The sequence below is a fragment of the Lepisosteus platostomus genome, chromosome 1 (genome assembly GCF_059453375.1).
Source record: "Lepisosteus platostomus isolate fLepPlt1 chromosome 1, fLepPlt1.hap1, whole genome shotgun sequence".
In the NCBI taxonomy this organism is placed as follows: Eukaryota; Metazoa; Chordata; class Actinopteri; order Semionotiformes; family Lepisosteidae; genus Lepisosteus; species Lepisosteus platostomus.
Window position 1 is genome coordinate 82,723,739 of NC_142611.1, and position 22,551 is coordinate 82,746,289.

General features: G+C 41.6%; 1 protein-coding gene across 4 annotated transcripts; it reads right to left on the reverse strand.

Moving 5' to 3' along the window:
* Positions 1-279: 279 nt before the first annotated feature.
* Positions 280-14,313, reverse strand: ky (kyphoscoliosis peptidase). 4 transcript variants are annotated; one of them, XM_088639351.1, is made up of 8 exons: positions 14,185-14,313; positions 12,772-12,894; positions 7,891-8,583; positions 6,863-6,977; positions 6,298-6,415; positions 4,708-4,899; positions 4,279-4,469; positions 280-3,807 (listed from the first exon to the last, which is right to left on the reverse strand). In XM_088639351.1, exons 3-8 carry the CDS (start codon positions 8,554-8,556, stop codon positions 2,498-2,500), a joined length of 2,592 nt encoding a protein of 863 aa, XP_088495477.1. In that variant the 5' UTR covers positions 8,557-8,583; positions 12,772-12,894; positions 14,185-14,313; the 3' UTR covers positions 280-2,497. The 4 variants fall into 4 exon arrangements, with proteins under 4 accessions (XP_088495477.1, XP_088495461.1, XP_088495487.1 ...); XM_088639335.1 differs by lacking the exon at positions 12,772-12,894 and adding an exon at positions 9,624-9,968 and having other exon boundaries at positions 14,185-14,262; XM_088639361.1 differs by having other exon boundaries at positions 12,772-12,927; positions 14,185-14,252.
* Between the last annotated feature and the right edge of the window lie 8,238 nt (positions 14,314-22,551).

Sequence of the window (22,551 nt, forward strand, 5' to 3'; positions counted from 1 at the left end):
ACTGCCGTGGGGGAGAGTGACCCTCCCTCGCACTGTTGTCCTTGATACTTCTAATTATTCCCGAGTTGAGGAAGCTGATACCCAAGCTTCTTTTAAGAAACAGCTGGAGGAGATCCTTGGATCAATTAACTACTAACTACCAAAGGGTTCAATGGCATCCTCTCCTTTGTCACCTTTCTTATGGATTATTCCTGCCCTGCTGATGTAAGCTGCTCTTGGACCCTTTTCTTGGTTCCATGCAAAGTCTGATTATCATTAAATGCTAATACTCACAACAGCTTAAACCTAAAAATTTCAACTTTATTATGACATTTCTCATGAAATACATTTAAAATTGTATTTTAAACCACATTTCACTCTCATACAATATCTAATTTCCTGCATAATATGCCTCTTTCACTTTTTCTTCAGGCATGATACTATACAGTGAACCATTATACTTTTTCTGACCTGATTATTTTAAAATAGTTCATAGCTGAAACAGATTCAAATAAGCTGATCAACTTCAATCAAATCAAATTCTGTCACAAGTCTCAGACGTTTAAGATGATCTCTGACTACAATAACACATGCATCCTTAGTTATCAAAATTGAATTTCAAAGTATCAAAAGATAGCTTGTCATTTTAATTATGTTATTTGGGATCTAAAGTCCAAAAAGAAAATATTTTTATCAGGCTGTGAAATTTTCAAACTTAAATCCATTTTCTTTCGGGATACAAGAATTGTATCAATCTGAGTTTCTGGATCTTCATGTTTGGGATGAATCCTCAGATTACCCCGGAGGTATGACTTCCAACGCAGCAAAGTCCGCATGGCTCTGCACTTTGAGCAGGAGTCTCTTCCCTGTCCCTGGGCCAGGACTGGGTCACCGTGGTTACGTATCCTGGTCGGAATTCACTTTCACTCAATGCAGCCTGAATGCCAGTGTTTCCTGTGCCTGTTGACATCAAGATTGGGTACCACCCAGTCATGGCAGTCGGGCTCTTTGAGCATTTTGTGCATCTATGGAAATATTCAACCTTGCAGCGCAATGGTAAGTGAAACAACAGAGATTCTCTTGTGAATAAGCAATAGAGTTTCACAGCGACAGCTTGGTAGATATATGGCAAAAAAAGCACTGAAAGTGTGCTTACTTACAGTAAACACATGTGGAAACTGAGCACTAGGGAACTTTCACTCAACCTGTTCTATGCCAACATTCTCTAAAGGCTAACATGACACACCTTACTCCAGGCCACACATCATCACACTGCTGATTCACAATGGCAGACTTCGCAGTTGCTCTAAACTATTAAATAAGATTAGTGAACAGCTAAATAAAACCAGAAGTAAGAAGAATTCACAGGATTAGTAAAAATTCATTTTTAACGACAGGCTTTGCTATGGAAGCTTATGAGCACCACAAAAATATTTTTTTTTGTTTATACCAGATAACATTCCATATAAATAAGCTACTTTTTTATGTTTAAAGAGATACATTTGCATTTAAACTAGATCATGTGATTAAACAAGATAATTTGGCGTTTAAACAAGATACTTACAATAAACAAGATAGTGTTCCAAACACATCCCCAGAAAATGGGCTCTCTTCATAAATGTATTACTCTGTTGGCTACGGCTTGTGTGCCAACCTTTAATTGTCTTTCATTTTGTTTGGCTTCCCTCTATCTCTTTATAATCACGTCTGTGCAAACCAACACAGCAATGCTGTTTCTTCTCCCTTCAAATGACGTTTCCTGCATTTTGCTGTGTAATTTCAAATTCAGCATTTGATGTCAGCATAGGTTAAAACCTTTTGAGTTTTTTTTCCTTAAAGATTTATTGATCTACCAAATCATTAGCTGTAAGAGTAAACCAACAGTAAGTATAAGACTTACTGTCAAGTCAGCGTCCTGTAAATGTCTTCTGTCCAATGTTTAAAGATAAGGCAAAGATTTACAGTATGCACAGCTCATGCTTCTTGATTTTCACTTGAATAACAGCACACATTTGTAAAGCCATGTGATTTCTGCTTTTCACAGAAATGGCGAAAAAGACATGTTTAACCCAGGAAAGCTAAATCACAGGGTGTTCTACTCTGTGTAAACGAAAGACAGAACACATGCTCCTTAAGACTAATTAATTTGTTCAAAGAGTAGTGTGACAATATTCTTCTGTTGTTAATAACAGTGCTATGTTGCATGGGACAGTATTACTTCATGTACAGTATATTGCAAGATATTAATACACTAGGCAATATCGTTTATGAAGTAATTATCACTTTTTAATGCAATGTTATCTTGTTTAAATGCAAATATCTTTTTTTCTCCATGGCACTAATAGGCATCTTTATTTTGCTTTTTCAAGTTCAATGACAGCAGGACAAAATAAAAAAAAAACAACCACTTCAAGGTTAATGTTTGTTAATGTTAATGTTGTTTTAAATTTGTACTTTAAAAGTACGACATCATTCCGAATTTTTCCACTTAAGTCATTTCTCACAGCAGCTCCTGGGTTCACAGCTCGTTCTGGTTATTCAGTAGGCTGAAGGACAAGATAACTTCCATGTCTGAGGATTCGCTTTTGAACTTGCCAGCCAGTTTCAGCTCTGGAACTGCACTTCCTGTGAACACCTCTCCCTCCCACACCCGACTCTTATTGAGCTGGAGGTCTGTCTGCGACTCGCCCACCACGCATATGCTATGTGCCCCGGGGCATCGAACCCGGAACCGGACCCGGCTCAGAGGCTCAAGCATGCCAGCCCTGGGCTCGAACAGCACACAGCCTTTCCTCCAAGCTGAGTAGGTACTAGGGAACGGGGGCCACCTATTTTCTGAGGTACACCTCAAGACATAATCGCACAGGTGGCTGAAGTCCTGGCTGGAGTCTGTCTTAGCATAGAGTCCCAGTTTGTAGATACCAGCCTCAGGCAAAGAGACGCTCACAGTGACCTTGCAGTCAGTTTGGGTGAATAGGACATGTCTGCTTAGGGGGTGACCAGAGGTCTTGAGGGGTTCCTTCACCAGGACAGCATGGAGCTCCAGGTCCCTGGAGTTATGGAAGGTGATGTTACACTTGCCCTGCTGGGTGTTGATGATGGCTCCAGTGTGGCTGAACTTCGAGATGCCAGCCTGTGCTGTCTTAATGCCAGGGCCACAGGATGTGCTGAGGGCAGGTGGAAACAGCTCATTGAGATTGATCCCAGACCCTGTGCACTTTAGCAGGAAGTTGCCCACATTTTGAAATGCATCCTCTCGCCTGTTAAAATCCCTGACGAAGACAGACAGGCGGTAGTATCCTCGGTATGGGCACAGGACATGGCAGGTCAGCCGGTCCAGCTCAATTTGGGTAGCGAGGCACCTCTTGGCCAGGCAGGTGTCCAGGTCTTTGTGGACGAGCTCACACAGCAACATTAGGGGTTTTGATGTCCGGACTACCAACTCAAAAGATCCGTTCTCCAACATGATAGGCTCAGCCCCATGGGAGCATTCTTTCAAGCCCAAGGCCTGTGCATTTTGCTGGAGCCCCCAGGAGAGAAAGGGGTTCTCTGGAAGCTCTTCAGAAGGCTGGGGCTCTGGACACTCCAGCTGGAAGGAGCACACCCAATGGAAGGTCCCAGCCGTGTTAGCGGGACGAGCAAATATCTTCACGTCGTAGATGCCACATACCGGAGGGATGAGCTTCAGCTTCATACCCATTCGGGAGATGGTTAGCAGTCCAAAGGAGCTGCTGACATCCTGGGTGATGACACCACTCTGCTGGGAGATCTGGTAGGTGAAGTCCAGTGGTCTCCGGCAGCCAAGGGACACTGTGGCCTCTCCGTTCACTGGGGATCAGAAACATCATCAGCACTCTAAGAGTCCCCATTTCATCCCAAGTCTTCAGCCTGTTCACCCTGAAGAGCGCAGTTTGAAATTGGTTTCTCCCTATTGTCTTTAATTCTGTAAGAAACAGATCCATTTCTAAAGGCCTTTACAAGCAGCTCCAATCCTTTTTTTTAATGTGTTTCTTTTAAAAACGTAAGCTAATATCTCTAATTGATCAATTTAGAAGCAATACTGGTTCAGTCTGAACCATAGCATTTAAAAATATGGTTTTCTTCTTTGGAAAAATGCTGCTTGTAGTACTTCATTCCCTGCTATGCTTTTCAGCTGTAGATAATTTTCTAGCATTCATGAAGTAATTTTCTGAACTGATTTGAAGCATTAAATTTAATTATAGTAAATCTAATTATACAGATGACCATGCTTTTCCATTTGCAGTTGCTGAGAGCACACAAGGTCCTGATGCTGGGTACCTGTGAGCAGGTGGGAGTGCTTGGGATTCAGGACGGTCAAGCCCATCCTGTAGAACTCGGAAGTCTTGAAGACCCTCCTCTCAAACTCCTCCAGGGGGACAGGGTGGTCCAGGAGCTGCCACTGGGGCTCGTCTGGGCAGTGTGTGTCAATGAAATCCTCTGGGTCAGGCAGGAAGTAGAATTCATCGTACCTGAGCAGCACACATGATGGAGATGGATGATGCATGAGAAGTCACTGCTAAAAACGATAATGTTTTGTTTTCTCCCACAAACATTGTCACACTTCCAGTGAACCACTGTGACGAGAGACAAAGAAAGATGAAGAGTTGCTAGATGGGGAATAGCTCAGTTCTTTCTAGTTTGCAAACATTAAGTAGCTGGCAAAGTTAGTCTTAGCTCCGCTGCCTATGCACACTGTCCTGCACTCACCTGGGCATGAAGGTCTTGCTTTCGATGTCTACTGTGCCCGCTCCCCAGCAGGCGTCCAACAGGAACCACTGGCCCCCCAGACGCACGGCATTCCACATGTGGTTGGACTTGGTGTTCTGGTAGCTCTGTCCCACACGGTAACCGATGCCTTTGCCATGACCAGATATCTCCCGGCACTCGATACCCACCTCACTGCCAACACATGAGCACTCTGATCATGTACTGCACTGGACTGCTCGTCTTACATTACTGTCCCTGAGCCAGGTGAGAGAGAGTGTGGAGTCTTCTAGGAAGCACTTCTTTACCCAGTGAGCTCTTGGAGTCTGGAACAAGCTACCCAGCCATATTGTTAAGGCTAGTCCACTGATTTGTTTCAAGAAACATCTGGATGAAATCCTGGGATCAATTACTTACTAACTACCAAATGGGTTGGATGGGTTGACCTCTCATTTGTAACCATGCTTGTGCTTTTATATCTTTATCATAACTGCTACTATAATTTCTAGTACCGTAACTACTGTTTGTGCTGCTACTTGTATGATTTCTGATAGTATAAATATTATTGATACTGAAATCTCATTAATCACTCTTGACGGACCTCTGAAGCTCAGGCAGGCTGGACATAGTCAGTACTGTGATGAAAGGAAAATGAAGCTGCTGCTGCAAGTGGCTCTGGAGGACCAGTAAGTGGGGTTTTTTCTCTGGACCAGCATTTCCAAACCAATTCCCCAGTATAGTGACTGAAGACACTGTGTTGTAAGAGTGCTGCCCTTTCAATAAGGAATTAAACTGAGGCCCAGACTACTTGGCCATTGAAGATAATAATATAATAATCCAATTATGCAATTATGAGCACTTTTCATAAAACACAAAGCATTGTATAATTGCACACATAATGCATATTACAGAAGTAAAGAGAATGTAGAAAACTAGAGCCAATTGACCTAGTAAAACTAAATTACACATTAAAAGCATTAGTGAAATGATAGCTCTTTGAGTGAGTTTTGAAGACAGTCACAGAGTCCCTAATTGATTTGGGCAGAAGGTTTACAAATGTGCTGTTAAAAGAGCTAAGGCTCTATCACCCATTTGGCTTAGCCAGATCTCAAGTCTGATAAGCCGATCTCAGGATAACAGTTGGGCTATACTTAAGATATAAGCTCTCAGTATAACACAAGTCGGACGTTATATACTGAGAGTAGTTTTAGTTAGCACATGGGCCACTGAATGCAGAATGGCTCTCTATGTATATGTAAATAGAGGGGCACTGATACAAAAACAGTGTAACTACAAGCATGAAAGAATCCTATGATATTACACTGTAAAAAAGGATCACATTTTGAAACACAATTCCCCAAACATGGAAGACATTTAGAGATTCTTTGTGACAAAGAATGTTTTATCATTGGAAAGTGTTTCTAGCCTATTAAAAAGAAAACAAAATCCCTTTTGTTTTGAGAAGAACATGTTTCTTGGATGGGCTTGTTCATACAAGAGTTAGGAAATAAAAAAGGATTCAGGCAGAGGTGTCACACACTGAGGTGGGTCCGTATGTGCCACAGACAGGCAGTATCTGTGGCACGCCCGTACCTGCACATCTGGAGACAGATGCTGGAGTAGCCACAGCACACGCCCTTCCCTGCCTTGATCACATGTTCCGGCGAGCATAGCTTCTCTGACAGGCCCAGGTACCCACTCACATCGTACTCTGCAGGTCAGGGAGAATGAGCATTGAACACAGAGTGACCGGGCATGCTTCAGCATTTTCTCATATGGACACAAGAACAATTACAAATAATAGGAGGTCAATCAACCCCCCTGGCCATTAAGTCATTAATAGTCTATGGTTCATGCTTCAGCTTCCATACTCCCACAACTCTTTGTGCAAAGAAGTGCCTTCTGCTCTTGATTTTAAATGACCTAAATGTTGGTAGCTGGTAATCAGGTCAAATCATCTTGGTAGTGGGGCAATGTGAAATATAAATATTAATACTGCAAATGTTTTTACTACTGTCTGAAGTACATGAAGTACTGTCTGATGCACATTATGTACTGTAGTGTTTCCATCTATAAAATCAATACATTATAGTTTATCTACTGTACCACTGTTTGGGATTTAAGCTGATCAATCAAACTAGAAGCAGGTCAGGCTGACCTATGTTATGGCACAACCAGGTCCATACGGCTCGCACCCTCTCCAGGTCACTCACTGCCCCCTGTGTGATTGTCTGGCCGATCTTCTGCACACTGTAAATCCCTTGTGCTCGCAGCTTTGAAAACAGACACAGCCTGAGATAAAAATACAGCTTGATGCTAATTGTTAATTGATTTTAAAAATGCTTGGTAATTGGGTATAAAGAATTCTTCACAAAATAACTTGTTTTTACTCACTTTTACCGTTTTATCCATCTTGGCCCATTCCAGAAACAATCTGGATTATGGTCCTGGATTGGCTGATAAGGAACTACTGTACAATATGTACTGAAAATTTCATAGGCCTGAGGCTACAGAGACCACTGACTCACCTTCAATCCAGGAATTTTTAACATTTAACATTTACATATCCTCACATTTCCATGAGAACAAGGACTTGATTGATATCTTACGTGTTCATGAATGCAAAAATACAAATTTAGGAAGATGTTATTACAACCAAAACATGACAGATAGTAGCTGACATCTGTTTTTCATTACTGAGGTGAAAAGGAAACCTATAGAAAGTGATATGTGTCATTGCAGTCAGAGGTTAATACAAGCCAATAGAAGCAGCAATGAAAGTTCAGTAACTTCTGTGCTATAAATCTGTCTGCTTTGAGTTTGTATGTTCTCCTGTGCCTGTCTGTGATTTCTGTGGGTCCTCATGCTGCCCAGGTTAACTGGCATTGCTAAATGATTCCCCATGTGTGTCTATGTGTTTGTGCACCCTGTGATGGACAGGATACTCTTCCGACATGTGTCTGCCTCCAGCTGCAGTTATAGAAATTGGAAGGATGGATAGTGTACATTAGAATAGTACCTCATGCTTTGAAGTTTTATGGCATTTTCAAATATTTTGTGCTCAGTGTTATTTTGTCTGTGAGACAGTGGGAATAGATGTAATGTGTGAAGTACACATGCAACAGTAACTGACAGATTCTGCACTGCTGTTGCGTACTTGTCCACTCTGAGCTCCAGCTCTCCTACCTCTTTCCCAGTACTGAAAGCATGGGCGTCCACTTTGCGGAAGACCTCTGGACTAGAGAATAGCTCCTTCCTTGACTTTTTCTTCAGGGCTACAGTGCGTGGGATTAGTGCTGCTCTGTCTCTCCCCTGGGCCGGTGAGACCACCTCCCTTCGAGGCCCCTGCATCACTGTGCTCTTCTTCACCACCCTGAAGGTCTGTGCACTCTCTGCAGACAGCTGGCGCTTTGCTGTGGGCCTCCCGAGACTGCTGCTGGCTTCGGACTCATGCCCCAGGGCTGCCCACCTCTCAAACACATTCCTCCTGCACTGGATGCTGCGGGAGGTGGAGGAGGGTGTTCGTCTCTCTTCACCGGCTGAAAGCACCTCGAGCTGCCATTCTTGCTGGAGGACTGTCTCGCCCTCTTTGGCGGTGCCTGTGCCAGATGGGATATGAGCATCCTCAAGGGCATGGGCTCCATCACTGCTGACAGGCTTCTTCAAGTCGCCGGGCTTTGAAGTGCTCTGCGGATTCTTGCTGTCCTGGTGAGTCCTGGGGTAGGCTTCCTCTGTAATCTCTGTATTGTTGTTGTTGTTGCTGTTGTGTGGATTGAGATGGTGGAAGCTCCTCAGTGGAAGGGATCTCTTTGGATCAGGGATCTCTGCCATCACTCGTAGGCCATTGCCCATTTTTTCCTGTTGAATCACTCTGCAACACTGTGAACAGGGAGACCAGACTTCATTTTAACAATAACTAGAATGTTATAATCTGCTAGAAATAACCCAGAACTTTTTTATGGTGTTCTTGTCACATGTCCGTCTCCAAGGAAATTTGTACATTCTTGGAAAGGAAAATGTTGGTGGACCAGCCCCCTTAACCAGTAAACATGACTTTCCAGTTCTCCAACTTGATGATGAGGTGACATAACCGTTTTCTTGCAGAGGGACTCAGAAATAATAGTGGAGACCATTTTTCTGAGCTGTGCTCTTGATCTATTTGGATATCCACCTGTCTACTTGGAAGCTTTGCAAAAGCAAAATGCCTCTCATTAATTCCCACCTTCAGGGAGACGGTTTAGAAAGCCTGTGGCCAAGAAAAATGTCTACAAGACTCTTATGTTCCCTGTGCAATCTGTATATTAAACAGAGCTAAGTGACTGTTTCCTGTTTGAAGAAATCAGATTATGTGTATAGTGTAATATACTGTAGGCAGAGTGAGATGTACAGTATGTATATGCATTGTTTGCATGTATAGAATTATTGTTTGTTTTAATTTATATATTTTATATTTTATATCTGTTGAGTGTTGTTTTTTGTTTTGTTTTGTATGGTGATGCCAAAGAAACATTTCCTTTTTGATGGATTCATACACATTACACATATTTTAGCACATGATGAGGAAAGTGGAGATTCTTTCTGGAGATTCTTCTCCTTAATAATTCTTTGTATGTCTCATAGTCATAGTTTTTTTCTCCATAAAAACATTTTCATATTCTCGGACTTGTTGCCAGAACTAACAGCTTAATATATGTATTAAGATAAAATGGCTACAAATTGGTTTTATTATACTATACTATGGTTATATATTATATCAAAGAATGGTGAATTATCACAATGGGAAAGTAATCCTTCATTAGAATAACTCAGGGAAAAGGGGAGGGACTCTTATAAAAAATGGCTTCTGGGTCTGCATGCAAACCTTTTAAGAGACGTACTGTGAAAAGGAATAAAAGATTTAAAGAATACTAATGACGTACAACCATAAGCATAGTGAAAATATTCCTCCCAAGCCTTCTCTTTGGAGACGGTTCTGTCTGGGCATGATGGCTCGGTCCACTCTGCTGGAATGTCCCATACAGGAATAGAACACTGTTATAGTTGTTTTAGGTTATCATTACCTAAAAGTCAAAGGTTGTTTGACCAAAGAGTGTTGACGTTCATTAAAGCGTGCTTATTGAAAGTCACCACAGACTCAGCTGAAAGTCACCATAACATGCCAAGCAAAAAGCATTTAATCCCAACAGACACTCCAGCATGGCCTGCAGACAGAAGAGTCTGGAGATTCGTAGCTCTGAAGATCTTGTGACTCTCTGCATCAAGACCTGAGGATTAAAGTGTTTGCTGAGAAGTCTCAGTGTTGAAAAATCTAGTTTCATAACACTTGGTCTTTGTTTACAACAGACAAAAGCACACGCAGGTCAAAAATGGTATCTAGGGGTGAATAATGGAACATACTACTACTTCACAGAGGTGTTGGTGAAGGCGATACTCTGATTTCTTTTGAAAAACAGCTGAGATCCTGGGATCAATTAACTATCAAGTGAGCTCAATAGACTGAATGGCCTCCTTTTGTCCGTAACCTTAACTTCTTTTAATTCCAAAATACTGGGTGACTTCAAGGACTTTGGCATTGATAATCCAAACTGAGTGCTTAATCTCACTGTCTTCAATGTCATATAGCCCACTGCACCGCTCATGTGCCGGATGGGAATAAGGCTGTTGTTTATCGGGCAGGTCTATTCTGTTGTAACACAACATCAACATTGGAAGGATGTTTTGCAATTTTGAAAGTAATAAAGTAGAACTACTTCACTAGAGAACTTAAGAACATTTTTCAAGATCTGTATTAATTTATTTTAATTTTGGCATACTTCGACTTTAAGAATGTTGTCTTAGAAAAAACAGCAGTTCCACTCCCTGACATTTCCCAGAACCATCTTCGTTCGTTGTTCCCTCCAGGATAATGACGTTTACATGGGTTGGGATTCTGAGTAGTGTGCTTAATGTGGACACGGTTTTAAAATCCATGGGGGAAATATTTACCATAATAAATAATGGAGATTAATGGGGACGGGGAGGACATAATTTTCCTCTGAGGCTCATGTGCTACACATTTCTCCATAAGAATCACAGTATTTCAAGAGTAATCGGGACCAGGACATGGCAACGCAATTTTACAAAAGCATACATTTTTGAGTATTTACAGAACACCTATAATGACCGGTTTAGCTGAGCACTTAAATGTAATTTAACCATGTTTAAAACGTTTTAGCAACACTCAGAATTGGAAAAATTGTTAATTGTGAGTGTTTTGAGCGAAGAGCAACATTGCATTCATTTAAACATTAAACTTAAAATGTCAATGATTTTAACGCGTTGTATCACATACAGTACAGTACGTGTAGTGCACGTGAAGCTGAAAGCACAATAAAGTACTTGTACAGTATGAATTATTTTGTAATTTTACTATACTACACCTGCACATCAACTCGCCAACGAGAAACCCGATGGCATGTGCAATTTTGTATTTAGCCAACTGGTTTAAATTAAGCTTTTTAGAAATCATTTCATAGATGCAATTAATTTAAATGTGTTTTAAACCGGTTTTGAATTAAGACCTACAAATATGTCAGCTGAACAGCAGAGGTGCTTGGACAGTTTAGGGAAATTGATGTAAGGCAAAGTGCAGGTCCAGACAATAAGTGTGGAAGAATTACAGTAATCCTGTGCAGATCAGTTATGTGATATTTTTAACTTGCATTTTCAGATGTCCATATTTTACAAACCATCCCCAAACCTAACTTCCGATTCCAGACCCTGCCAGGCTAACAATGATCATCTCACAGAAACTCTCAATTTACACAGAAACTCTCAATTTATAACTTGTAACTTCATTGGATGGGTCCTAGTCTTCTTAACATGCAGGTCTCAGCTTCTCTGCCTTGCACTTTCACCACTGGATCACCACAGACTATGTTTTGTCCCCCTGCTGTACATTTTGTACACTAATGATTGTAAGAACAAACACACAGACATCTCAATAGATTTGTTGATGACACAGCCCAGGTAAGCTTATTACAATACCAAGAAAAAAATCATGGGCTCATTCTAAAGGATTTGAATAAATTGTGTGATGAGATCTCTTTGAAGTTACGTGCCTTGAAGAGACAGGAACATTTTAGGAAAAATGTAACATCCTTCCAACCTACTGCAATTAATGGTCAGATTGTAGAAATTGTTAACAATTAATTATGACTGGACTGATAGACACAAATATAAGATGTGACAAATTGTGAGATTGTTTTTAAAAAAGACAAACAGAGACTCTTTCTTTTTAGGAAGCTCAGCTATTTCAAGGTAGACATAACTATTTTAACACTTTTCTATAAGTTATTTATTGAAAGTGTTAACATCCAGGCTCACTTGTTGGTTTGGAAACATCAGTATTGTTAATTGTACTAGGCTTGGAAATTAGTGAACGTTAGTATGTAAATAATTAAGTCATGGTAACAGAAGAATGGATGGCTAGTTTTTACTTTCTAATACTTGACTATTGTTAATAGATGATCCTTTTGTACTTTTCCTTGAGTAATGTTTTTGAATGGAAACTTTTACTGAATTACTTATTTTTGGAAGTAACAATACTTTTACTCCGGTAACATATTTGAGTACCTCTTACACCTCAGAGCAACAGGCTTTTTGTCTGAAGTCACCCACACTAAGAATGAAAAACAATGGGTCTCAGCAATCAAGCAGGGTGCTTGGTCCTTTGTTTCTTACACAATTGCACTGAAGTCAGAAAAGGCCCTCCCTGTCCTGCCCTGTCCTGCACTAGGCCTTAGACAGACAGGAGGGCACTAGCAGGTTAAATAAGAATGAGGTTGCTGCACATTAAATTGCTCACAGACATTATAGATGTTTCTCTAAGGCTGTGACATAGTAAACCTGGGCTCTGTGAGTGCAGTAACCCTCACAGCCGTCTTCATCTCAGTGCAATCAATATCAAAAACTCTGAGACCATCTTGAGGTTTTCTTGGTGCCATCCTGAGATTTGAAATAACAAGAACTCTGGAGGAACAAGGAGCTCTCTCTGTCTCTAAGGCACAGCTGAAGGCTGTACCTTACCTCTGACGACCACAGGAGAAACAGTCCTTGAATGCCAAAGTATACTGCATTCAGGAAGAAATGCAGGAGAAAGCGAGGAATGGACACGGGTGAGAGCCCACTGGACTTCCCTCTTGCACCTCTCTATGGGAGAGAGGAAGAGAGGCAAAGCACAAGCTGCTTTGGAAAGCAGATTGAAACACAATTGATCTGATCTTTTGCTGACACAAAGGCATGTACAGTTTGTTAAGTTTCATGCTACATTACATCTTCCAGAGGAAATACAGCTTGAGTAGGCTGGCAAATTGCAGGAACACTCACATTGTGATCTGACCATTTGCAACTGATCTGTAGGGCTGTCTGGCTTATAAATGCTCTAGTTTTCTTAATGTTTCTGTGGAGCTATAAATGGAAGGGAATAAAGCTATAAATGCCTTGCAGTGGAAAAAAAGGTCAATCTGAAGAGCCCTCCAGCCCTGTTAGCGATGTTTCCTCTGATGCTATCAGCTTTCTGCAGTGTTCTACTGTTTATAAAATACATTTTACAGTAGATGGCAAAAACATGCATTTACACAAACCCATTAATTAAAAAGCATTGCTTTTTTTAAGACTGAAGTCTTTAAGGGTTGAAGTCGTTGGAAATAATACTTGAAGTTGGGGAGTCTTAAATGCAGAAACTAATTGACTGATTTCAGATTGCACTATGCAAACAGTATGTAAAATATTTAAATCACTTAGCTTACTCAACCTAAACTTTCAGAAGTGATTTTTGTTCCACTGGTTATTAAACAGGAATTAAAATTAATTATATCTATACTGAAATCCCATGAAAAAATCATTTATGCAGAATTACATTTTTAAGTATTCTAAAAGTGTAATTTTTCTCTTTTCCTTTCATTTCTGACGAACCTTTAATTATGATTTATTATTTAATCACTGTTATTGCAGCAGACACAACTTTTCACAGACATATACAGTATCTCAATTTATAAATATCTTGCAATATTTTCACGAAATTCCAATGGAAGTAAACAAGGCTGGAGTCCAGATGATAGCAAGTGCCACATCTTGACTGAGGTTGGCTTTGGAAAAACCGTAGTGGGTGAGAGCCCCACGCTCAGACCTGCCAACCCTGCCATGGGCTCTTCCAAACACAAGGAATAGCAACAGCATCTCTCTAACCGTTTACTCTACTGTGTGGTTATGCAACACTTTCAGCACCAAAACCAATGAGACTAATAAGACTAATAAGGAATACGAAGTTGTATCTGGCCGTTCTTTACAGAAAATGCATTTCTTCAAAATTATGACTAATTATGGCTCATGTATATTATAATACGCAGAAAATCTATGTGTTTGTTTGAATGTACTGTTTATAACCCTGGTATGCGGGATTATAAATAATGTGGAATGAACAAAGAGACAGGTCCTTACCCTGTGAGGTCAGTCTGTCTGTCTATGTCAATGTCTTGCGTTCACTCTCCATAACACGACAGTTTGTTTGTCTCCTCGACCCTGGGACTCTTTTATACCCTGATCTGGGAGCCTGGGGTTTACCCAGCTCTCACACTGATGGGATGACAGCCCTAAAAATACTACAAAGCAGCTGATAAGAGCCAATGGTGAAAGTTTCCAAAGCTCTGGAAAGGAGAGGGAGTTAGAGAATGGCTGAGCTGGGGGAAGGAGGGGGCTGAGGGCCCAGCCAACTGTGCCTCACTGGGGAGAAGGTGTGAGATTGTAAGCAGGTCAGAGGTGCTGCAGGTTCACGCTGTCCCCATACTCATGTGTGCAGAGTTACACACAGACACACATTCGATGGGTGTAGAAGAGATACACAGTGAGTATAGCAGAGATTTAGGCCTCACCATATTTGCACTGTGATTTACTTCTGCTAAGACAATACCTTGTTTTTCCACAATAAATGTTTATGATGGTACAAGTAGAGGTTCATTCCATGCTGAAAAACTGGAACAATAACACAATGTTCTGGCTGTGGAGGATTCTATAGACGTGTCTTTTGCATGCTGACACTGCTTTGTACTTGTTTCTCATTTATAAAAGTAGGTGGAAATGTGACTGCTACATTTCAGTGTGTAGAGAGTACACAATCCACAGAGGTGTTTTACAAGATTCTTCATGGAAAAAAAAAAATAGTGCAATATGAATTTGCAACTTTTTCGAAGTTGTAGAAAGAAAGAAGTTTGTCATAGACAATATTTTGTAGGCCACTGCTGAAGGATGGTTTTCAAAAAGAAGAGTGAAAGGAAGCATGTTTATGAGGTTGTGGCTTGGAACTTCACCATATAAGGAGCTGAGGATTGAGTTCTTAACAGTATGGGCAGTCAATGGGGATTGCCCTGGATAGTCATGTTCCAAAGCAAAGAACCTGAGCTCCTTCCTCCAGTTGACAGAAATGTTATTATTCAGCTGCTAGGGAGGGCATTACATTGTGTATCTAAATATGTCCTGTGTTTCTGCTCTTCTGCTGCCTAACTAAATTAGCACAGCTGTACAAACACGTTTACAGTCCTTCATACACTGAGGCGTTTCATCAAGCACTGTTCATGAGGCTGTTCTTCGAGTGCTGCTGCAACTTCAGATCAACAACACATATCGCTTGGCACTTGCCCTCTTTTGGAAGTCTTAGCCGTCTGTTGTTGAAACTGTTCATTGACGAGTTAGCAGCGGGCTTGAGTCCTGAGCCCTGGGGAGCACTCAGTCACTGCTGCTCCATCTGCACCAGGCAGCTGCCTCCCGGCTGATGGTGTGTCTGGCTTGACATCAGTCAGTGCCATTCTGCGAGAGCACAACCCTTTGCCCAACAGGAGCTGTTTCTTGGAAAAGGTTATCAAAACCAAATCAAGGAAAGAGATTTCTTCATGTTTCCCCCTGCTATTTATTGTCCTCCTATTGAACTTGTTTTTGTCATCAGCCTCCTCCCCTCTTTTCTATTACCTTGTAAAATTCAACCACAATTAGAAATGGGCATAATATACTGCAGTACAATAGAATACATTCTGCACCAAGATAGTTAATATTGGATCGCTGTGTGACTGCAGATGAGAAAAGAGCAAGGATTAGCCCAGCGTGTCTTGTATTCCTGGTGATTTTGGAATATTCCTGTGATGCGATGATGTTTTCATACAGGAATACGGACACATCAGAATTAATTCTGGTTGATTTATCTATTATGTGCTCAAAAGCTGACTACATTTGCCACACTGCAAACAAATCTCAAAGGGCGCTAAACGAATAATGACAAGCAGCTGACAGTCCCAGCTGAATTCTCCCGAAAGGCCTCCCATCAAGCATGACCCCTGAGCTCACCAACAAGATGGATATAAGGCCTCCACAATGAAGTGGAGAGTCCACTGTATTAAAGAGAGTATAGTGGAAGCCCTAATGTTCTCACAACAGGCCCCAACTGTGGTGCGAGTATAGTCCTTGTGCATGAGTCTGCAGGAGGCTGTACTGCCAGATACAGGGGTTTCCACCTGCTCCATTTTCTTTTGCTGTGTGTGCCCACAGATGTGCGAGCCGTGATTGAAATATAAACTCCAGTGGCTTTCTTACCTAATTGGAGGCAAGCCACGCTGAAGGAGTGGGTACTAGTCCTAATGGTCTCTGGAATTGATTTTTGTAACTGGTATGTGTTGCAGGTGGTCTGAGTGAACCTGCAGAATGTGTGTGAGGTGGTGTTGTTTGTCTTTCAATCAGTGTTGCAGACCTGGGGCATGCTGGGTACTTGTGTGGAACAAGGAGGAGAATTCAAGGCTTTTAAAGGAATTATGGAAACATGGTCTGAGGTAGGTTAAAGTGAGACTGGTAGGAAATGTCATCGTTTCTCACACTTCTAGGAATCTTGCTCACCCTACTTACCTAATGAATCAGCCCTCAAGCCAAAGAAAACTTTAAAAAAATAATTGGAAACATAATTTCTAATAATCTCTGCTTGTAATAACTGTTGCTTGGCCCTAACTGTTTTAATCTTTGACTTGATTACACTAAGGTGCAAAATAACATGGATTTCAGTAGTGTTAATGTTACACAGATTGCAAAGTACTCTGCAATTTTGGATTCTTACAATTGAGAGACCTCCATTCTAAAAGATTGTTTAATAAATTTAAAGAATACACCATCAACAAGTGTCGTGCACTCTAAGACCACATGGACCTAATAAACCTGACACGCTAGACAACCAGACTCACAGCGTGAAGGACAGCAGGTGGACACACTCTGGACAGTCAGACTCACAGCCTGAAGGACAGCAGGTGGACACACATTTAGACAACCAGACTCACAGCTTGAAGGACAGCAGCAGACATGTTCTGGACAGCCAGGATTACACCCTGTTCAAGTAAAAGAAGAGGGTGGATGACACCAAACACCAGTTCTAATCAAGCGGGATGGACACTTTATTTCCACAAGGAAATGTTGTGCTGTAATTCCACTGTATTGCTCTGTGGTGTGTTGTGCGGTATTAATATTGTACCGCAGCATATTATTCCCACTGCTAATATTCTGCTAATATTCAGCATCCAGCTGGATGCTGCACATTGGTGGTGGTGGAGGGGAGTCCCCATTACCTGTAAAGCGCTTTGAGTGGAGCGTCCAGAAAAGCGCAATATAAGTGTAAGCAATTATTATTATTATTATTATTATTATTATTATTATTCTGATTTATAGCTCTATTTTTCACAAATACTGTGGCAATAACTGTGTAACATCTTGCCAAAGATTGCTTGTCCTGATTTGCAGCAAAAACCCTTGGCATTTGAAAACTGTAACTGAAACAATTAAAGCTGTCCTGAGGCTGTGACACCTGACCTAGCAGGAGAGCCGTCTCTGCCCGAAGCAGGAAGGTCAGCTGCTGTCTTTGTCCAGCAGGCTTCTCCCCCTGCTCTGTGCCAGGAATGGGAGCTGAGGCTGCCCTGCTGCCAGCTGGGGGTTAGCCTGCTCAGCTATAATGGATGCTGGAAGTCTGACAACAGTTGAGGCCCCATCCTGCACTTACTCAGGGCCTTGGCTGTCTCTGCCTCGCTTGAACTAAACCATGGAGCCCTGTCCTCCGAGGCGCTAATCCCAACCCCTCTGCACAGAACATGCAGGCCACAGGAGTGCTGTAACATTGCACTGTGGAAAAGCCCATGGTTGCCACAGTCATTCTCAAGCTTAGGGTTCTGAGCTCTGGAAAATGCACTCTCCTCACCTTTAAGGGGCATATCTGTAAGATTTATAGCAATGTTGGTCATTTCTAGAAGGAAACCACAATAAAGTCTTCAAAAACATGGCTGAGTCACTTGTTCCACACTCCCACAATCCTTTGTGTAAATAAGTACCTCAGATTCTCTGTTATAAATATACTTCCTCATTGTTTCTGCTTGTTCTCTGGTTTGTATCTCACTGTTAATTTCTCTGAAAAAGTCCACTTCCATGTGATTTTATCTTTGTCAGGGCCCTTAAGGATTTTGGATATTTGTATAAGGTACCCATGAAATATTCTCTGTTCGAGACTAAAAAGATTCAGTTCTCTTGGAATTTTCAGTACCTACCTCCTCTCTTTTTTAATTGTTTTCTTCTTTTAGTTGGGAGACTGTGGTTTAAAGCATACCCTTCAGAATTTCACCAAATAACATAGGTGAACAATGTGCAACAGGATGCCTAACAGGCAATAACCATTTACATAAAACGCCATTGGAACTTTTTCTTCTGTTGATAATGGTCAAATTGCAATTCCAGGCAAATTGTTTTAATTTGTCCTCATACTTGTTTCTGGTCGTATTTGTCGCATTCACTTAGCTCCATCTCTTGTAACGCATATAAGGCTCGTTCAGGTCCCACAGCGCACGTGTGTTGCCGGCCAGGCGGGTCCAGTCCGGGTTTCGCTCATTCGGAACCGGTGGGAAGGGGCCAGGCCCCGCTGTGATTGGCCGGGGGGAAGGTGCCGTTGTCTCAAAAGGTACCAGGTGGCCGCCTTCGCTGTCAGCGGCACCTGTGGGACTTGCTCTGTTCAGCTGTGTCTGGAGCTGCGAACCAGGTTCCCACCACCTGCACTTCACCGCAGAAGGTCCACTTCTGACATCCGACATGAAGACGGAAAAGGAGGCCGGTGACATGACCGGGGTGACAGTGAACTGCTTTGCAGAAGGTACTGTAGCTTCACAAAATAATCTCCTCAAAACATTTTAATGGCTTTTAGGCAGATTTTTAAGACTAAAATCTACCTTTAGTGGCACATTCCTATTTGAAACTATTCCGGCGACAAATACTAGCTTGTAAGTAGTTTAGCAATGTAAAAATATTTTTTTCAGGAGGTAAATATAAAAAAAAGTAAATTCTTAGACAAAAAGCTTTTTTTACAGATCGTTGGGTAATATTGCTGTACCATATTCACTGTATTAAGTAGACGTCCTTCTATTAACATTTAGTATTTTCTGTAACTTAATTTTTCCTAAAATGTGAAACAAGCTTAAGGCTGCTGATACTTACAATGTACCTGTACGTTTTTGTACAGCCATTTCTCCAAAACTGCTCCCAAAGAAACTGCGAAGGGTTTTGTTTGTTGCACAAAGCAAATGATGTGCTGTACTAAACGTCCTGTGTTATTGTTTTCTATTTCTAATCTCAATTGGCGTCATAATTTCACTCTTCTAGCCGCGACCCCTCCACCCCACGACCCAGCCGCGCGCTTCGGTCTGCGCGCGCGGTAAAACCCACGGCTGCCGCGCGGTGGACCCCACTCTCCAGATGAAAGCTGCTGCTGTATCTCGTGTTGAAGTACAGTGAGACTAAAGCATACAAGCATGGTTAGCAGACATGCAGCATGTGTGTAAAATCTGACTACTGTCAGAAGATATTCTTAATGTACTGTAACGCTTACACTACAACATTACAATTGCCACCCTTTTTCCTCTGTACTTTGAAAAGGCCTAGAACTTTAACTTCAGCTCCATGCAAACCCCAACTCTAAAGAAAAAATGCAAAGTTTAGGCTATTGAGACTTCAAGTCTCAAGGAAATTAAACTTGTTTCTTCTTTCTACTTTTTGTTGTGGAATTAACCTTTACTTGTTTCATGAACAGATGCCACACAAGCTGATATCAACAAATTGTGATAGTTTTACATTATTTTTCTGACTTTTGGGTTTCCTGGTATTACCACTGGCTTTCCTGTATTTTGATTGCACTTTGCCAAGGTTTTGCTCAGTTTGTTCCATGCATCCCCATTCTTTCCAATGATTCAGTTGTGCTTTAATCATGGGATTCCTCAAGAGGCTTCAGGGACAGTCGAATATTTTCAACCTGGGCTGAGAGAGCCAAGTGGTACTAAGACAATCTGAAAAATGAAATAAAAAAGGCAGGAGCAAAGATAAGGAACCAGGAGATCAGTCAATAAAGGTTGAAACATACACAAGAGAATACTACAGGAGGCTTCTCAATAGTGAGCATGGGTTGGTGCGTGAGGGAACTTTAAATACTGAAGGGAAAGGGACGTGGTTGGATAATTGGCCCGGGAGTGAGAATTTGTGGAATTGGTGCATGTGGGAATGTGATGGGTTCAATTAGGAATGAGATCGTGAAACAGTGGGTTTGGCAATGTAACGGCGTTTGCGAGGGAGAGCGTGGGGCGTGACAAGAAGTCTGGGTGTGAGATCCAAAGCACAGAAGCTCGAGCTGTGTGAACTCACTGCCTCCTCTCTCTCCCTGAGCAGTATCCTCCATGGTCCTCTTTCACAATGCACAAATACGTGAAGGGGTAGATGGAGTATTTGATAGCATAAAGGGCAGTCTCCCTGTTTCAGCTTCTCTTTATAAGCAAGAGAAACTCTTTCATGCAAAATCATGGTTCAGACTTGTGGTCCAGTCTCACCAAGTCACGCTTTTGAACGGAGTGTTTCATTGTAAAAGGGGACTGTCAGATGTATCCTGATAAAGACAGAAAAGGGTTTTGCTATGGAGACCAAGTACAAAGACATACATGCAAAGCTGGAAAAACCTCTTTGATGCAGTCTTCCCCTCAGTATATTGTCTGGAGAGTGATTCCAAAGTGATAGTGCAAACACTTGATAGCAGTTCTAGCACTGAGACAGACAGGACTGGAGTAGCTTGTAACTTACCTTTTTATAAGTAATAAGGGGTGGCCACAGGGCAACCATTCATAGCTGGCCATGGCTTTAGTTACACATTCTTATTAATTATGATCCTTTCCTTGTGAAAATTCACTTTGGCAAAGTAAACTGCATGGACAAATCTCAAAGGCAAAGGATTATTGTAACAGTACTAGTTAGTGTGGATTATTCTTGGGAACAATCCATGGTTTGGGCAGGTCTTCTGAGAGGGAAGTTGTTCTTTATGTATAAACTTGCCTTTCTGCTGCAAGATGCTTTGTGAGCATAGATAGCCCTTTATGAATGAATTGCTGTTACAATATACAGCCTATAACATAGGATTGTCCTGGTGTGAGCTCCTCTGTACGAACACTCAAAAGACAAAATGAAAAGTAGCTAAAGGAAATGAGCAACTTGACCAAGAGCACATAAACTAACAACTGAGTGATCTCTCACTGTCCAGGCTTTATTTACGGGCTCTTGGCACCCACTGCACTGTCCAGACTCCCTTCTGCGGTGCTGGTTGCTGCACCTGCGGAGCAAATAAATATGTACAGTAGGGTTTTGGTGCAGGCACTCTCAAGGAGAAGTTTAAACTTCCTACGGATCATTTAGTGCTATTGATTCAGTCCCTGTAGAAGCTTGAGCTTCTGCAGTGACACTTGAAGCTGGAGAGAGAAATGACCCGCAGGAGCTCTCCAGCGCTACAGGCTAATGGCTGTTCATGAGTCTTTTTGGGATCTAAACTGAAAAAGAGAAGAAAACAAACCCCTTTCCAAAAATAAAATCAATTGGTATTGTTATCATGCAAATTCATCATTACTATTGTACCCACAGGTACTTGTTCTACTCAGACATCACAGTTAATTTTCTGTAAAATAAGAACTTCAGAAAAGCTCATTTTTTAAGTTCTTTTAGTCTGATTCTTTGAAAAATATTGCTCCGGAAATTTGTTGATCCATCTTTATCTCATGGCTGTGGTTATTTATGCTGCTTCTTTGGAAGCTGTGCCCCCAGAGTGTGGTGCCTGTCCCCAGTTGTTGGACTCTTCAGTGGTCTGTACCAGAAGTCCTTCACAACCTTCTTGCTAGTCCTTGTCTCCAGTCTGTTCAGAATAGCCTTTGTGTCCAACTTGCGCTCCTTCTCCCTGGGCTGTTGCTTGCGGAGCTCTGATTGGCCGGGTCTCTCCTGCTCCTGCGTGTGCTTTTATCAGCCTCCTGCTCTGTCTCACTGCTTTGCTGTCGAGATGAACAGCTGCCACAGGTGGGCTCATTTCTTTGGTGAGTTGTGGCCTCATGGTCCCATTTCTGATATTTAAACCTCATTCTAAGGAAAATAAATCCTTTCTCAGGTATGTGGTAAAAATCATAAGACAATAGGAAATCTCCACCTTCATTGTTTTGTTGTGTTTGTAAACCTGTTCTGATAGAGAAACAATAACAATCTAAAGGAATGGGTTCTGACCCAGGTTACCTTGTAGAAACTAGATCATGAAACTAAATGTTTTTTTAAGATTTTCTCATTTTGGGAGTCTTTTGAGATGGGTTTATTTATATTCTGTGTTTTTTTTTTTGTGGACATTGTGTACAGGAGAAATAGAGAGCTTTTTTTAGTCTGGGATCCAGCGATCCAGCATTGCTTTATGAATTAATCGAGTTTTTAATCTCTGTAAATCTTAAGTGGATACTGAGATTT

Bases quoted from the DNA above. Each gene is read 5' to 3' on its own strand.
- ky (XM_088639335.1), bottom strand. The intron at 6,978-7,890 runs GTAGGAGAGCTG...CTGTTTTCAAAG, and splicing joins CTTTCAGTACTGGGAAAGAG to CTGCGAGCACAAGGGATTTA. The intron at 4,900-6,297 runs GTACGGGCGTGC...ATGTGTTGGCAG, and splicing joins ATCTGTCTCCAGATGTGCAG to TGAGGTGGGTATCGAGTGCC.